Genomic DNA, 15,720 nt, shown 5'->3' on the forward strand with positions numbered 1-15,720 from the left:
AAGTAAAGCTACAGAGCCAGAAGACTACCCAGAAGTCACCTACTACAAGACAGGCCCAACAAAGAAAATAACAGGATGCCACTAGCCATCACCTTCAGCCCCCAACTAAAATCTCTCCAGCCCATCATCAAAGATCTACAACCTATCCTGAAAATGATCCCTCACTCTCACAGATCTTGGGAGACAGACCTGTCCTCGCTTACAGACAGCCCCTCAACCTGAAGCAAATACTCACCAGCAACCACACACCACTGAACAAAAACACTAACCCAGGAACCTATCCTTGCAACAAAGCCCGATGCCAACTCTGTCCACATATCGATTCAAATGACATCATCCCAGGACCTAATCACATCAGCCACGCCATCAGAGGCTCGTTCACCTGCACATCTACCAATGTGATATATGACATCATGTGCCAGCAATGCCCCTCTGCCACCTACATTGGCCAAATTGGACAGTCTCTACACAAAAGAATAAATGGACACAAATCTGACATCAGGAATCATAACATTAAAAACCCAGTAGGAGAACACTTCAACCTCTCTGGCCACTCAGTAACAGACCTAAAGGTGGTAATTTTGCAACAGAAAAGCTTCAAAAACAGACTCCAACGAGAAACTGCTGAACTTGAATTAATATGCAAATTAGACACTATTAACTTAGACTTGAATAGAGACTGGGAATGGCTGAGCCATTACACACATTGAATCTATTTCCCCATGTTAAGTATTCTCACACCTCTTGTCAAACTGTCTGTAACGGGCTATCTTGATTATCACTACAAAAGTTTTTTCTCTTAATTAATCAGCCTCTTAGAGATGGTAGGACAACTCCCACCTTTTCATGTTCTCTGAATGTGTGTATGTATATCTCCTCACTATATGTTCCATTCTATGCATCCGATTAAGTGGGCTGTAGCCCAAGAAAGCTTATGCTCAAATAAATTTGTTAGTCTCTAAGATGCCACAAGTACTCCTGTTCTTTTTGCTAAATAGATATGTTTTCCTGCATTGGGTCCCCAGAATCTATGGCAGAGGTCAGCAAATTTTTTCATAGTGTACATGACATCTTCATCAGTGTTGCCAACACTTGTGCTTTTATTTTGATTCTTGTGATATTCTGAGGATCTTTTTAAAGGTCCAGCTTGTGGAATCAGGTGATTACTTGAGATATCAGTTTTTATTAAAAGAAAATTGTAACGGTTGTGGAGGAAAAAGTTGAAATCATGAACCCTATAGGCTCAAAAACTAGAAGGCAAATAAAGAGCCCCAGATTTACTGGATGAAATCCTGGCTCCACAGAAATCAAAGGGAGCTTTACCATTAACGGCAATGAGACCAGGATTTCACCCATTATTTTAAAAATCTCATGATTTTAGGAGCCTGACCCATGATTTTGCAATGTTTGTGGCTGGCAATATTACTTAACTGAAAGATTATCTCATGTACGTCCCACTTTCTGTTAGTGATCCAAAGGATCACCTCCTCCTCCCATTTGCAATCATATAACACCCCTGTGGCAACTACAGCAATTGCTCATTTGGAAAATATAATTATGTAAGTATTTAATGTATTTTTAGATTCGTATAATCAGATTTAGCAGTTGGAAAAGAGAACTATTTACCCAGTAGCCCTCCACAGACCACCCATTAAGTGCTTCCCCTCCCGGGAAGAGGCTCCACACAATCCTGGTGGGACCATCCTTATGTACTTCTCATAAGGGAAGTGCCTTATGTACTTCTCAAAAGAGAACTGTGTCCAAGAAAACCTACTTTTTGGTGTGAGCACAAGGTTTAACATGTGAATTAGCTCAGAATATATTATTTTTAATTGCCACTAAAAGAGAAACCAATTCATTTTTCTGTGACATGTCACTAAAACTAATGTTCTTGACTCCACTACTGACAAGACAGGTCTTTGACTGTGGAGTGAATGTTTTTGAATTTCAAAGTCAAATTTACAAAGTGCAATTAGTGAATATGTTTCAACATGAGCAGTATCCACAATATTGGATGGAAAAGGCTTATCCATCAAAACTAGTGATTGCAGAGCCTCAAGAGATTCAAATTGTGCAGGTTCAGCTCTAAATCTAGAAGTTCAGATGAACTATCTGAATCCCCGGAATCTGCAAAACTGAGAGCTAAAAATCTTGCGACAATAACAACAAAACCTTAAAACCATTACCACTACTTCATGTTTATATCTGACCCTATCTAAGCAAGACAGCATATGACGACTACAGAAGGCTTTACTATTAGATTACAGAAGCCACTACCTGCATCTTTCCAAGCTTGTGCAATTAGCCTGGAAACACAGTACCATACATCATCAGTCAGGCATTTGACTGGGGCCATATTTAGCTCTGATATAAGAACGTGCAATTCTAGTCAATGGAATTATGCCAATTAACTCCAGGGACAGAATTTAGCCCCAAGTCAAAAAATAGACTAGTTGGTGGAGCTCTACTTTCCAGGCCAGTGCTGACTGGAGAACACATAGGTCTTCTCCTGCAAAGTTGCTGCACTTGAGTGCAAGTGTAATTGGTATGTGTGGCCACAAATAAGGTTACGCACCAGGAGGTGTAATGCTCTGCTCCAAGCAGAAGTAAGTCTCCAACCCCCTCTCAAGAGGCAGGGTGTAGGTAACAAGATGATGATTTCTTAGCAATAAACTCCCTTTGTAGCCAGCCTCTTGCTATTGGATAGGAGTAACTTAGCAGCTACGCAGCAGCACTTTCCTTAAAGCAGGATCAGGTTCCCAGCACTCCCTGTCCTGCTCATCACTTTTAACCTTGTGATTATAAAAGCAACATGTCACTTCTGTGGTATGCAGGCTCAAGCCTTGAAAGATCAGCTGTCAAGCACAGATATATGAGCACTGCTCAGAGAGTCTGGTGACATAAACTGAAGAGACCATGACAGTATCAAGGAAGAAAAAAATTCCTAATCTCATCTTTCAGCAGTGTCGCTACTGTAACCAAAACAGCAGATGGAATAGGATTCAGGGTGAAAGATCATGGAGGCTGCAGGGCCCTCCAGCCAATGAATACACACTGCTGAGTCACTGCTTTGGCAGGGCTTCCAGTGAAGAAGTAACTTCATCATAAACCTATGACTGATTGCTTAGGGAAGACCATGAAAGCCCATCCAGGCTGAATGGGACACCATAACATCATCTAAAAGGGGTAGGTAGTGGTGGGCCAGCGATACAGCTGTAGGATGTGGGAGAACTTGAAATCCCAGGTTGGTCCTGTTTTGGCAAGAAATGAGTGGAACAACTCACATAATTCCATAGCGACCCTTGTGCTAATTAAGAGGTAGTACGGATGGTCTCTGAAGGGAGTCATATACATTCATCTTTGCCTTCAAAGTGAAGAGTAAATTATAAAACTACTAGTAGGACCTCGCCCTTAGTGAATGTATGAAACGGCAGATTTATAAAACCACTTTCAAACCCTCTATTGTATACATATGTTATTTATATTTTATTTATTAATTATATACATTTGTTAGTGTTACACTGGATTTTTTAAAAAAGTCTTTAATAATAGAATCCAAACTTACTGTGCAAAAGACAACTCAGCTGCTGCTTTGATTTCCACCCATTTGTCCTGATCATTTTGTAGCAGTTCCTCTAAAAGTTCCTGAGTTTTTATTAAATTTCTCTCTGAATCTTTCAGTCTGAGTAGTGCTAAGGATAACTGCACTCACTTCATGTAGGTCAGTGTTTCCCAAACTTGGGATGCTGCTTGTGTAGGGAAAGCCCCTGGTGGACTGGGCTGGTTTGTTTACCGCTCCCACTGTTCGCGGTTCGCTGCTCCAGGCCAATGGGAGCTGCTGGAAACAGTGGCCAGTACATCCCTCGGCCCGCGTCGCTTCCAGCAGCTCCCATTAGCCTGGAGCAGCAAACCGCGGCCAGTAGGAGCCGCGATTGGCCAGACTTGCAGATGTGGCAGATAAACAAACTGTCCTGGCCCACCAGGGGCTTTCCCTACACAAGTGGCATCCCAAGTTTGAAAAACACTGATGTAGGTTATTAAAAGAATTGGCATACTCTGTAAAATTGGGAAAAAAGTATAGGGCACTTTTGTGATTTAATTTGTGTCATGTGAGACGCTGCAAATTAAGAATGTCAAATGTACTGCAAATGTTTGTTTTGGAAAATACAATGCATTTGAGCATCTCTTTTAAAATATCCAGACATCCACATGAACTCAAAAACAACTTAAAAGTTGATTCAAAATGCAAGCCTTTCTAAAACTAATTTCTTTTGAGTTACTATATCCTCCTGAATGGGAGAAAACTGTCAGTGAGGCTGCATCAGTGTTAAAATACATAGTGAGATGTTGTCCCTTTCCTAGTGTGCAGAAGTTGGAGAAGAGGCAGGATTCATGACTCCTGCCATGCAACTTTGTGTGACCTTTGAAAATAAACTGAACCAATCTGTGTCTGTTTACCCCTCTGTCAGATTGGTTGCTCAGCCTAACAGAGTGTTATGAGGTTTAATTAATGTCTAAAAAACTTTCAGTTTTATAATTAATAGAAATACCAGTTCTGGGTGTTGACTTTTTGTCTCTGTGGATGCACCTGTATTCATGACCATGAGTGGGTATAAATGTTCTATCATACCTAGCTCTCCCTAGCTACTTTGTTCTTATAAAAAGAGAAAGGAAATAGACAAGAATTTGTTCTCTGAAAAGACCAGAGAGTAAGACTCTTGTCCCCTTCCATACTTTATTGCTCAGAACAGTGAGAAGAGGCAAGGTATGACAAAATGTGTGTGAGGACAACAAATCCAGCACCTTTGGTATGCTGTCAGTGGATCTCTTAATTACGAAGCTTCCAGACAGCATGAGAGCTCCATAATCTTAACAATTCTTTACTCTGGTGGAAGGGGCAGAAACATCTTATTTCTTCCACTCACATTTTGCTTTAGAGGTTATGAATGGCCTAACCACCTCCAATCTCCTGGCTAGAGACTTTGATTTTGTTTTGAGCTCTCACCGTACATTTCAATCTGTGGGATCTGCTGTCTATTATGTACCTAATCAGTTTGTATTTTGGACCTAGGTTTTCATTTCTCGGATACTTATAATGATAGGACTGAAGTGACAATAACAGAAGTGATGTAACTTCTGTTATTTAAACAACGATGGTAAAGATGCAGGCCACTACCTGAAGATTAAGGTCCATCTTGGCAAAAGTACACAAGAGTTATTAACCACTCTAAGGAATACTGTTATTGGCATTACAACATGAATATGGGGGAATATATACTTTTTTTAAGGGTGGTGAGGTTCCATTTGGATGTTTCAAGAGACAATTCTGGAAATTAACACTGTACATTTGTCAGTGTTCATATCATTTCAACAGATGCAATCTATTTATCTGAAATAAACTTCTAGGACCAATTGCAAGAAACAAATAAAACTGAGAAAGGATATTTGTGAAGAGCAGTTAATGATCGTCCTAATGTGTGAAAAACGGCAACTGAGCACTTAAGAATGTCCATTCTTCGTTGAGAATCAGAAGAAGGGATAGATGAGCTGGCAAGAAGAATTTCTTTGGCTTTTTCTGCATGTTGCTGTGCTTGTAGTGAAAATCCTGTGAACATAAATGAGAAAAAAAGAAGTCTTCTGTGGGCGATTCAGCTTTTAGATTCTCTTGAGGAAAATATAACTACTTCCATGTATGCTGAGGATTATGATGTTTCCTTCTCCTGTTGGAAGGCTTTGGTTTAATTTAATCTAGAAAGTATATTCAGGTTTTCCAGCAAGAGGCAGAGCTAAATCAACAGATCACCACACACATATTTGTAAAGTTACTTAGAAATCCATAAGGGGTAAAGTAAACAGTTATCTTGGATTTAGCTGTAAACTGAACTTGTATGAACCATACATATTCAAAAACATTTTCAAAACGGAAATGCCACAGGCAGGATTACTTTAACAATCACAGTTTTCACAGATGTCCCAGATTTGGTCTAAAAAATTCCCCATTATACCTCCTTTAATAAGCCTATTTTCTTCTTAGGATCCTCACATTTTAGGAGGATGAAAAGTTGTTATTGTTGAGTATTCTTTACAAATGATTTTACCTTAGTGTGATAAATTCTGAATCTTCATACACCTTCTCTTTTCAGCACAGTACTTCTGCTATGAAAATTCTTTGGCACACATACTTTGGAAAATTCTTTAGTTATAGAAGATTCCAGAGAGAAAAGAAGATACAGTAACAGCTTTAGCCAGAAAATCAGTATGCTCTTTAGCTTGTCCTTTTATTTATTTTTAAATTAAAATGGATTTACTTCTGTTTCATTGACTTGATAAGCATAAACCATCCTTTTGAAAAAAAGGTCCATAAAAGCTCAGGGCAAAATCTTGAAATCCTTGCTGAAGTCATTGGGAGCTTTGACTGTGAAAGGACTGGAGGATTTGGTCCTAAAATAGTGAGCTCTGAATTTTGTAAACTCACCTTTAAACTGGAGGTATCCCTGAGCCAAATTAACATGGGCTTCTGTCATTTTCCAGTGATGGTCTCCATAGCAAATTCTTGACAGAGCTATACACCTCATGAGCTCCAAGAGGGCTTAACAGAAAAAGAACACTCTGTTGTTTAAGAAGCCTAAATTACAGGGAACCTGAATTGCACAGGTACTGATCTCCTCCAGGTTCCATTGAATTCAAATGGACCTCTTGGTGTGCAGCGCTTCTCAATATCAAGCCTAGACTGACAATGTTCCAAACCCAACCCCTATTGTGACAACTTCAGTATTTGGGTGCTGAATTCTCTGTTTGTCTGAAAGTGGAGTATAACATTCCATTCATGTTCTACATCAGTGTTCCCCAAACTTGGGACGCCGCTTGTGTAGGGAAAACCCCTGGTGGGCCGGGCCGGTTTGTTTACCTGCCGCATCCGCAGGTCTGGCTGATTGCGGCTCCCACTGGCTGCGGTTCACTGCTCCAGGCCAATGAGAGCTGCTGGAAGTGGCACGAGCCGAGGGACGTACTGGCCGCATTAAGGGCAGGAACAGAGCCATCAGTATGGCTAAAGATTCGGGCTTCTGGAGCTTCCTGCATTCTCCTGTCTACATCCTCTTTTGATCCTGTAATTTAACCACAATCACATTGGTTAAAAACAGAGTAATTTATCAAAGATTTTTCAATACCTTATAGCAGTGGTTCTCAACCAGGGATCCGGAGCCCCCTGGGAGGCCATGAGCAGGCTTCCAAGTCCGCCAAACAGGGACGGCATTAGACTTTTTGGGGCACACGGCAGAAAGCCGAAGCCTCGCCACATGGGGCTGAAGTTGAAGCCTGAGTAACTTAGATTCACAGGGCCCTCTGTGACATGGGGCCCGGGCAGTTGTCCTGCTTGCTATCCACTAATGCTGATCCTGGCTTTTATATGCAGAAAAACAGTAGCTGTGGCATAAGTGGGCTGTGGAGTTTTTATAGCATGCTGGGGGGGCCTCAGAAAGAAAAAGGTTGAGAACTCCTGCCTTACAGCATTCTGGGCTCACTCATCCTATGGCTTCCTCGTAGCCTTGGTTATACGAAGTATGTTATTATAAATTATTAGTCAACTAATACAATATTCTTACACAGTTTTACACAGAATAAGCACCAGTACAGTACAATCTTCAGGCTTGGCTTGAGTTACCAATAAGACCTATAAAACATGCCTTGTTTCAAGTAAACAGGCCCTGTAGTATACATGATAATTATCATATCTAATAATAAATAATAATAATAGTAATAACGAGCTCTGATACAGCACTTTTCATCAGTACAGTAGCTCTCAATGCACTTTGCTGTCTTTAAATATCTACTTTTAATATCAGTTGTCTAGGAAGACACAGTGAAAATTATTTTGTCACAGCAAAAATTTTTCCTGTAGAATATGATATAAATTCATTATTATCTTTTGCATACAGTTATTGACATAAATATTAATTAAAAATTATTCTGGGTGGGAATTTCAAAAGTAGTCAGTATTGGCCTAGCTTTGTTCCCATTAAAGCAATGGTTATATTATCAGTGAGAGCAGGGTCTGACCAATCTTGAATGTGTTGGAAAATCCCACCAACAATCTATTTCGCTTGATGCTACAGAATTTAGTATTGTCATGGCATAAGAGCAAGTAGCAGAGATGCAACTACTGGAAACTAGATAAAGATATCCAATTTTTCTGTTGAATTTCTTATGAAATAAAGACTTCTCTAATGAAAATGTGGACATTTTTAATATTTACTGACTGTATGCTTTTATTAACTCTACAGCATGTTTATGTTTTAGGAGCTCTCAGCAGCTAATAGAGAGATAACCTCTGCAATCCGAATAATATTCCACTCACTTATGCATCTTTCCCAGACCTGAAATGTTACTTTAAGAAAAAAACATTTGCCAAAACAGCATTCCAGTTTTTATCTATTTTGATTAAGTTTATGAAGCATATACTCAATGATGTAAAATTACTGGCATGTTAGTTCTGTGTGGAATGCACGCGTCCACTAGCTACCTGCCTGTAGGTTAATCATTTTGTTAAAAATGAAAACCTATATAAGAAATGAAATATCATTTAAAAAAGGCAACAATAAAACTCAATCCTGCAAGGTGCTGAGCACTGCCAGAGAGATGCTAATTGCCATCAACCCCTCCTTAAATCCCATTGGAATCCGAGAGCATTCAGCACTTGAATAAAAATATGTATATGTATATCTTTCAAAAGCAAGTCTTATTTGATCAAACATTAATTTTCACTGGCAATATACTCTGCTAGGGTAGCATCCTTTCTTCATAACATCACTACATGCTTCTTTAGAACATGCCTTTTACAACACAATATTATTCCACTCTGAAATGGATAATATTTGCTTTATTTTACCCTGGTTTTCCCTACTCTGAAAATTTATGCGTTCCCCTCCTGGCATGCTGTGACCAGTGCCATAAAAAAGCTGCATGTGAAAAAAGAAGAAAACACAACAACAAAGAAAGAGAGAAAGGGAAGAAGACTGAAACATCTCAGTGCGATTATACTTTCTATCCTTTTTTTAAATAAATGTGGATCATATGAGCAGGGTCTTCTGTAAAAGGCATTTCCATTTTTAATGTTGGAAAATTAACTATTCTCTCAAAGTGGCATGGCTGTGCATGCTTTCAATATCCACTAAATAATCTGTACTCCCAATTTCCTGTAGCAACCATTTTTTAGATAACTGATTTGTTAGAAAGATTAAAGGTAGATTTTTGAGACCCAAGAAACACACAGCCAATGGGACTTCTATTCAGCAGGGAGCAGGTGGAACAGTGTAGAGACAATCCCAAATTTAATATAAGGCTCTACAGTCTGATGCTGTGTAATTACCTTGATCAGTTGGGAAAAGCGCGAATGTCTATTACACATTTTCCCTCCTGAGCATGAGGGAAAAGGAAGAGAGGAAGAAGATGAAAGGGAGAAGGAAAAATTGAGGGGATGTTCCCCAAAAATAACTTTACTGAGGATTCACAAAATTGTTCAACTGGCCCTTAAGAGAATATCTTTTTGCTGTACCTCCCAACTTCCCTGGTTAGTCATAAGCACAATCTATTTTGCTAAGGATGATTGAGATATTCCTTCAATTAATGTACTTAATTCATCATTACCCTTTTTAAACGTCACATTTATTAGGTAACTACTCTCCAGTAAAATGAATAACAAAGCCAACGAACTTCCTAGAAGGAAAAATGAACTTGAGAGTGTAAATGAATTATCCACTTACATTGTTTTTTGTTGTCTTAGTTTCTCACTTCTGTTGCATTAAAACACGTAATGCTGCTGTTGAGTTGCACTTTTAACATCAGTGTAAATCTTTAGCTTTGTGTACATTTATTTATACACTATGTTAATCACAAAGAAGTCAAAATTCATGGCACCAAGAAAAATCTCTTTCATGCTTCTCTCAAAGTAGCCTGATATCCACAAAGCTCAGAATACAGTGAATGATGGATAAAAAGACCAACCAATTAGAAACAGAGACAATGCTCTAGACTTGCCAGTCATGAGAGGATAACCAATCCATGGAAGTTTAAGGGAGTTTTGCTGAGGGTATGTCCCTTCCAAAGACTTCTCTTAAAGAAACAGGGCAGCTTTTTGAAGGCTCTTAACCCAGCAATGTTAAATATTCTGAATATGAGTGAAATGCTACTGTAAGAGTTCTGAATACATTGTTACCAAAATATCGGGTCTGCCTAGCTGAGAGCCAATTAACAGCCTGACAGGGATAAGGAAAAATGCTTTATTCTGCACAAAAAGGAGAGCCCGTACCTTGGTACAAAAGACTCTGGGCTTGTCTACATCAGAAAGTTGCAGCGCTGGTGAGGGAGTTACAGCGCTGCAACTTTGAAGGTGTACACATCTGCAGGGCACCACCAGCGCTGCAACTCCCTGTTTGCAGCGCTGGCCGTACTCCCGTTTTGTCTCGGGTGTAGAGGATCCAGCGCTGGTGATCCAGCGCTGGTAATCCAATGTAGACACTTACCAGCGCTTTTCTTGACCTCCGTGGAAGGAGGAAGCCTCTGGTAATCAAGCTGGTCTCCTTTCCCGGTTTGCTCTCTCGTTCCCGGAGCCCCGAGCAAGCAGGTCTCCTTCCCTGCGGTTTGCTGGGTGGCTCCGGGAACGCGAGAGCAAACCGCGGCGAAGCGGGTCTCCTTTCCCGGTTTGCTCTCTCGTTCCCGGAGCCCCGAGCAAGCAGGTCTCCTTCCCTGCGGTTTGCTGGGTGGCTCCGGGAACGAGAGAGCAAACCGCGGCGAAGCGGGTCTCCTTTCCCGGTTTGCTCTCTCGTTCCCAGAGCCCAGAGCAAGCAGGTCTCCTTCCCTGCGGTTTGCTGGGTGGCTCCGGGAACGAGAGAGCAAACCGCGGCGAAGCGGGTCTCCTTTCCCGGTTTGCTCTCTCGTTCCCGGAGCCCAGAGCAAGCAGATCTCCTTCCCTGCGGTTTGCTGGGTGGCTCCGGGAACGAGAGAGCAAACCGCGGCGAAGCGGGTCTCCTTTCCCGGTTTGCTCTCTCGTTCCCAGAGCCCAGAGCAAGCAGGTCTCCTTCCCTGCGGTTTGCTGGGTGGCTCCGGGAACGAGAGAGCAAACCGCGGCGAAGCGGGTCTCCTTTCCCGGTTTGCTCTCTCGTTCCCAGAGCCCAGAGCAAGCAGGTCTCCTTCCCTGCGGTTTGCTGGGTGGCTCCGGGAACGCGAGAGCAAACCGCGGCGAAGCGGGTCTCCTTTCCCGGTTTGCTCTCTCGTTCCCGGAGCCCCGAGCAAGCAGGTCTCCTTCCCTGCGGTTTGCTGGGTGGCTCCGGGAACGAGAGAGCAAACCGCGGCGAAGCGGGTCTCCTTTCCCGGTTTGCTCTCGCGTTCCCGGAACCCCCCTTGAAGCCGCCCAACAGCGCTGCAGTGTGGCCACATCTAACACCACTTGCAGCGCTGGTTGCTGTAAGTGTGGCCACTCTGCAGCGCTGGCCCTATACAGCTGTACTAATACAGCTGTAACAACCAGCGCTGCAAAACTTTAGATGTAGACATGGCCTCTGTCTTACACAAATTTCACAAACCTTTTATACACATTCAGACAAAGACCCTTGCGTGTTAGTACTTGATTGGTAAGTGTAAAATCTCACGTTCCCCTTATATAAGCAGAACTAACTGGTTTGAAGCAGGATCTTCCTGCTTTGAGGCAGAGGAAAATGCAAGCTACTGTGTCCATGAGCAGCACTTACTACCCCCCACTGCCGCTTGTCATCTATTAAGGGGGGTCAGCCAGCTTTCACAACATCACATGTATCTACAAATGTATCAGGCCTTATCTAAACTAGGAGTTAAGGCTGTGATGTGTGTTAAGGCGTAACACAGGCTAAGAAACACATGTTCAGTCTAATCTAGACAAGGCAGACTACCTTTAAAACAGGCTAAACTGGCTGGGTTAAAGCCTAGGGGTCCTTCCAGACCAACTCCACACGTTTAACATGATTGAAAACACCCTGGTCTACCCATTTGCTAAGGTGGTAGCACCAAACCTTAATCCTGGCCCAGACAAGGGTTAATATAGTCTCACGCAGAGCCCAGTGATGCACATTTCCCTACAATCCTGATCAACGGGGGAAATGTTGTTTGGACCCATGGAAATCACGGAGAAAGGTTTAACCAGGGAACGCAACAGTGACTGTTTTCAGGCACATACAGTACGTCAGGCGGTGAATTGCAATGACAGGCGGACCCCCGGCACATCCTCGCGCACGGTCAGGCCCGCCCGCCTAGGCCCCCTCAGCCAAGCCCCCGGGCGCTGCCGTAGGAGGAGTCAGAGCGCGGGAGCGACCCAGCTCTCGCGAGATCCGGCCGCAGGGAGCGCTGGCGGGGTTCCTGTTCCCCGGCGACGGCGCTCGGAGCCGAGGGCGCAGGCCCGGCCCGCGCCGCCCGTGAGGGAGCGCAGGTAAGCGACCCCCCCGCCCCGCGTGAGGCCCCCGCCATATATCCAGCGTCTCGCCCGCTGCTTCCTCTGCGGCTGCAGCAGCTCCCGACACGGGCCCCTCTGCTCAGGCGCTCCCGTCGCTACTGGAGGGCTGGGGCTTGTCCCCGTGCTGCGGGGATGGGCGCGGCGTAACGGGCAACATCCCCCCCGGCCATACAGCACCGCCCCTATAGACCCTGTTCATCCCCCCCGGCCATACAGCACCGCCCCTATAGACCCTGTTACCCCCACTCCCCCCGGCCATACAGCACCGCCCCCATAGACCCTGTTCCCCCCCCCCCCGGCCATACAGCACCGCCCCCATAGACCCTGTTCATCCCCCCCGGCCATACAGCACCGCCCCTATAGACCCTGTTCCCCCCCCCCCCGGCCATACAGCACCGCCCCCATAGACCCTGTTCATCCCCCCCCCCGGCCATACAGCACCGCCCCCATAGACCCTGTTCATCCCCCCCCCGGCCATACAGCACCGCCCCTATAGACCCTGTTCATCCCCCCCGGCCATACAGCACCGCCCCCATAGACCCTGTCCCCCCCGGCCATACAGCACCGCCTCCATAAACCTTGTTCATCCCCCCCCCCCCGGCCATACGGCACCGCCCCCATAGACCCTGTTCATCCCCCCCGGCCATACAGCACCGCCCCCATAGACCCTGTTCATCCCCCCCGGCCATACGGCACCGCCCCCATAGACCCTGTTCATCCCCCCCGGCCATACAGCACCGCCCCCATAGACCCTGTTCATCTCCCTCGCTCATACAGCACCGCCCCTATAGACCCTGTTAATTCCCCCCTGCCATACAGCACCGCCCCTATAGACCCTGTTCATCCCCCCCGGCCATACAGCGCCGCCCCCATAGACCCTGTCCCACCCCACCCCCCCGGCCATACAGCATCTCCTCCATAGACCCTGTTCCCCCCCCGGCCATACAGCACCTCCCCCTTAGACCCTGTCCCCCCCCCAGCCATACAGCACCACTCCCATAGACCCTGTTCCCTCCCCCCCGGCCATACAGCGCCGCCCCCATAGACCCTGTCCCACCCCACCCCCCCGGCCATACAGCATCTCCTCCATAGACCCTGTTCTCCCCCTGGCCATACAGCACCTCCCCCGATAGACCCTGTTCCCCCCGCCCCTCCCGCCCGGCCGTACAGCACCTCCCCCCATAGACTCTGTCTCCCCTGCCCCACCTGGCCATACAGCACCTCTCGCCATAAACCCTGCTAACACCCCCCCTGTCCCCCGGCATGCAGCACCTGCCCCCATAGATCCTGTTCACTCCCCGTCATGCAGCACCTCCCCTCATAGACCCTGTTCACCCCCCCCATAGACCCTGTTCACCCCTCACCCTGGGCATACAGCCCCTCCCCTCACAGACCCTGTTCCCACCCCCCGCAACCATACAGCACCTCCCCCCATAGACCCTGCCCTCCCCACCATACAGCACCTCCCCCTATAGACCCTGTTCATCCCCCCTGGCCATACAACACCTCCCCACATAGACCCTGTTCCCCTCCCTTCTCCCTGGCCATACAGCACTTCCCAACCCCCTTATACAGCCATTCATTTCCCACCCAGTCATACAGCATGTCTCATCCCCTCACCCATCACCTCCTCATGCACCCATTCATCTCTCCACATAGCACCTCTCAACCCCCCCCATGCACCCATTCATCCCCTCACCCAGCTATACTCCCCTCCCAGACCCCCATCACACACTCCTTCATCTTCCCCAGACAGCGTTTCTCAATCCCCCATCACACACCGATTCATCCCCCTGCCCAGCCATATAGCACGTCCCATTCCCCCACCCAGCCATTCAATATCTCTCCTTCCCTCCACCATAGATCTATTCATCCCCTCACCCAGTAGTACACCTCCCAATCCCCCCCACTCCATCTATTCATCTTCCCAACCTCCTAGTGATACAGCATTTTCCTGGTTGGTTCCTCTCATAGTACATCCATGCACCCAGTCCCCCCACCCTATGAAACAGCAGCCCCCAGTTCCCCATTATCCCTTCATTCTCCCCTTTCTCCAGTGATGTAGAAGCAACCCGTTTTCCAGAACTCCACTCGTAACCTCCATGTAGGACTGGAATAGCCACCCCTTTCTCTGTGGCCTGTGCTCTCATGCCATCAGTTACTGGACTCGGTTTCAGTGCTTTGAAAGGGGGGTATTTAGTGATGAACCGTCTGGCTGCTGGGAGTGGGAAAGTGTATGTAGTTGACTTTGGAAGTGGGAAACCAAACACAGTGGATCAAACTCATCTCTGGCATAAGTACACAGAACTCCCAGTGAACTCACCAACCTGCTTATGCCAGGGTTACATTTGGTCCACTGGGGATGTTGAGTCTGAATTGTGTAGTTTTCCATAATTTCAGCTTTCAGTAAAGAATATCTGGATGGCATGTTGCAAAAGATTTTAGACTGTTTTTGGATGCTTTTGTGTCTTTGGTACTTGTAAGAAATCCACATTACAAGCCAATTCATGCTTTCAGAAATGTACATATTACGGTAGAAAAGTGGAATCTACGGTCTGAGATATTTATGACGTGCATTAACCTTTTTGTTCTGCATCAGTCATGGCTACTTTTGATAGTGAGCATTCTATGGTCATGTCTTGTAACAGGGAACATGATGTTATAATAATTCTCAAAAATATTCTCTCAGTACATCATGAGTGTTTTTTATGCTTTTTTTAAGAGAAAAAAATGTATGTTGATGTGACATGCTTGGTTTAGAGTCCTGGAGAATGAAGCCATCTGTCCACTGAACTGGGAAAACCTGGGCATTAGAAATGTGAGCTTACCTTATATGCTGCCTTACTGATTCTCTCTAGAGGTGAGGGCAGTTGTCTCTGTTTTCATTTGTCTAAGGCCCTGTCTACCCTGGCAAGTTTCTACACAGTAAAGCAGCTTTCTGCACTGTAATTCCGAGGTGTACACACTGCCAAGCCACTTAGTGCGCAGAAACTGCGCAGTTGCAGCGCTTTAAAAAAACCACCCCAAGGAGAGGCATACAGCTTTCTGCACCGGGGCTGCAGCGCCAGTGTAGACACCGTGGTCGATTACAAGCGCTTCAGTTGGCCTCCAGGAGGTGTTCCACAATGACTGTTCTTGCCTCTGGTCATCGGTTTGAACTCTACTGCCCTGCCCTCAGGTGACCAACCGTCATCCCCACTCCGTAAATTCCTTTGGAATTTTGAAAGTCCCCTTCCTTTTTG

At 45.4% G+C, this 15,720-nt stretch overlaps 2 protein-coding genes across 5 annotated transcripts in view; one reads left to right on the plus strand and one right to left on the minus strand.

Moving 5' to 3' along the window:
• Nucleotides 1-7,019, minus strand: part of TTC23 (tetratricopeptide repeat domain 23) — a 59,085-nt gene extending 52,066 nt beyond the window's left edge. Inside the window, exons 1-4 of the mRNA XM_050968927.1 lie at nt 6,908-7,019; nt 6,476-6,589; nt 5,444-5,605; nt 3,566-3,680 (exon numbers count right to left, since the gene is read on the minus strand). Of these exons, the coding sequence (XP_050824884.1) occupies nt 3,566-3,680; nt 5,444-5,605; nt 6,476-6,589; nt 6,908-7,019 (503 nt within the window). The remainder of the gene's footprint in view (nt 1-3,565; nt 3,681-5,443; nt 5,606-6,475; nt 6,590-6,907) is intronic.
• Nucleotides 7,020-12,337: 5,318 nt separating this feature from the next.
• Nucleotides 12,338-15,720, plus strand: part of LRRC28 (leucine rich repeat containing 28) — an 84,110-nt gene continuing 80,727 nt past the window's right edge. Inside the window, exons 1-2 of one of the 4 annotated variants that reach the window (XM_050967161.1) lie at nt 12,352-12,454; nt 15,201-15,338. The gene's annotated coding sequence lies outside the window, so the exon portion shown is untranslated. Of the gene's footprint in view, nt 12,455-15,200; nt 15,339-15,720 lie in introns of all 4 variants that reach the window. The other 3 variants (XM_050967162.1, XM_050967160.1, XM_050967163.1) reach the window with 3 other exon arrangements.

This window comes from Gopherus flavomarginatus, chromosome 9 (assembly GCF_025201925.1).
Source record: "Gopherus flavomarginatus isolate rGopFla2 chromosome 9, rGopFla2.mat.asm, whole genome shotgun sequence".
NCBI lineage: Eukaryota > Metazoa > Chordata > Testudines > Testudinidae > Gopherus > Gopherus flavomarginatus.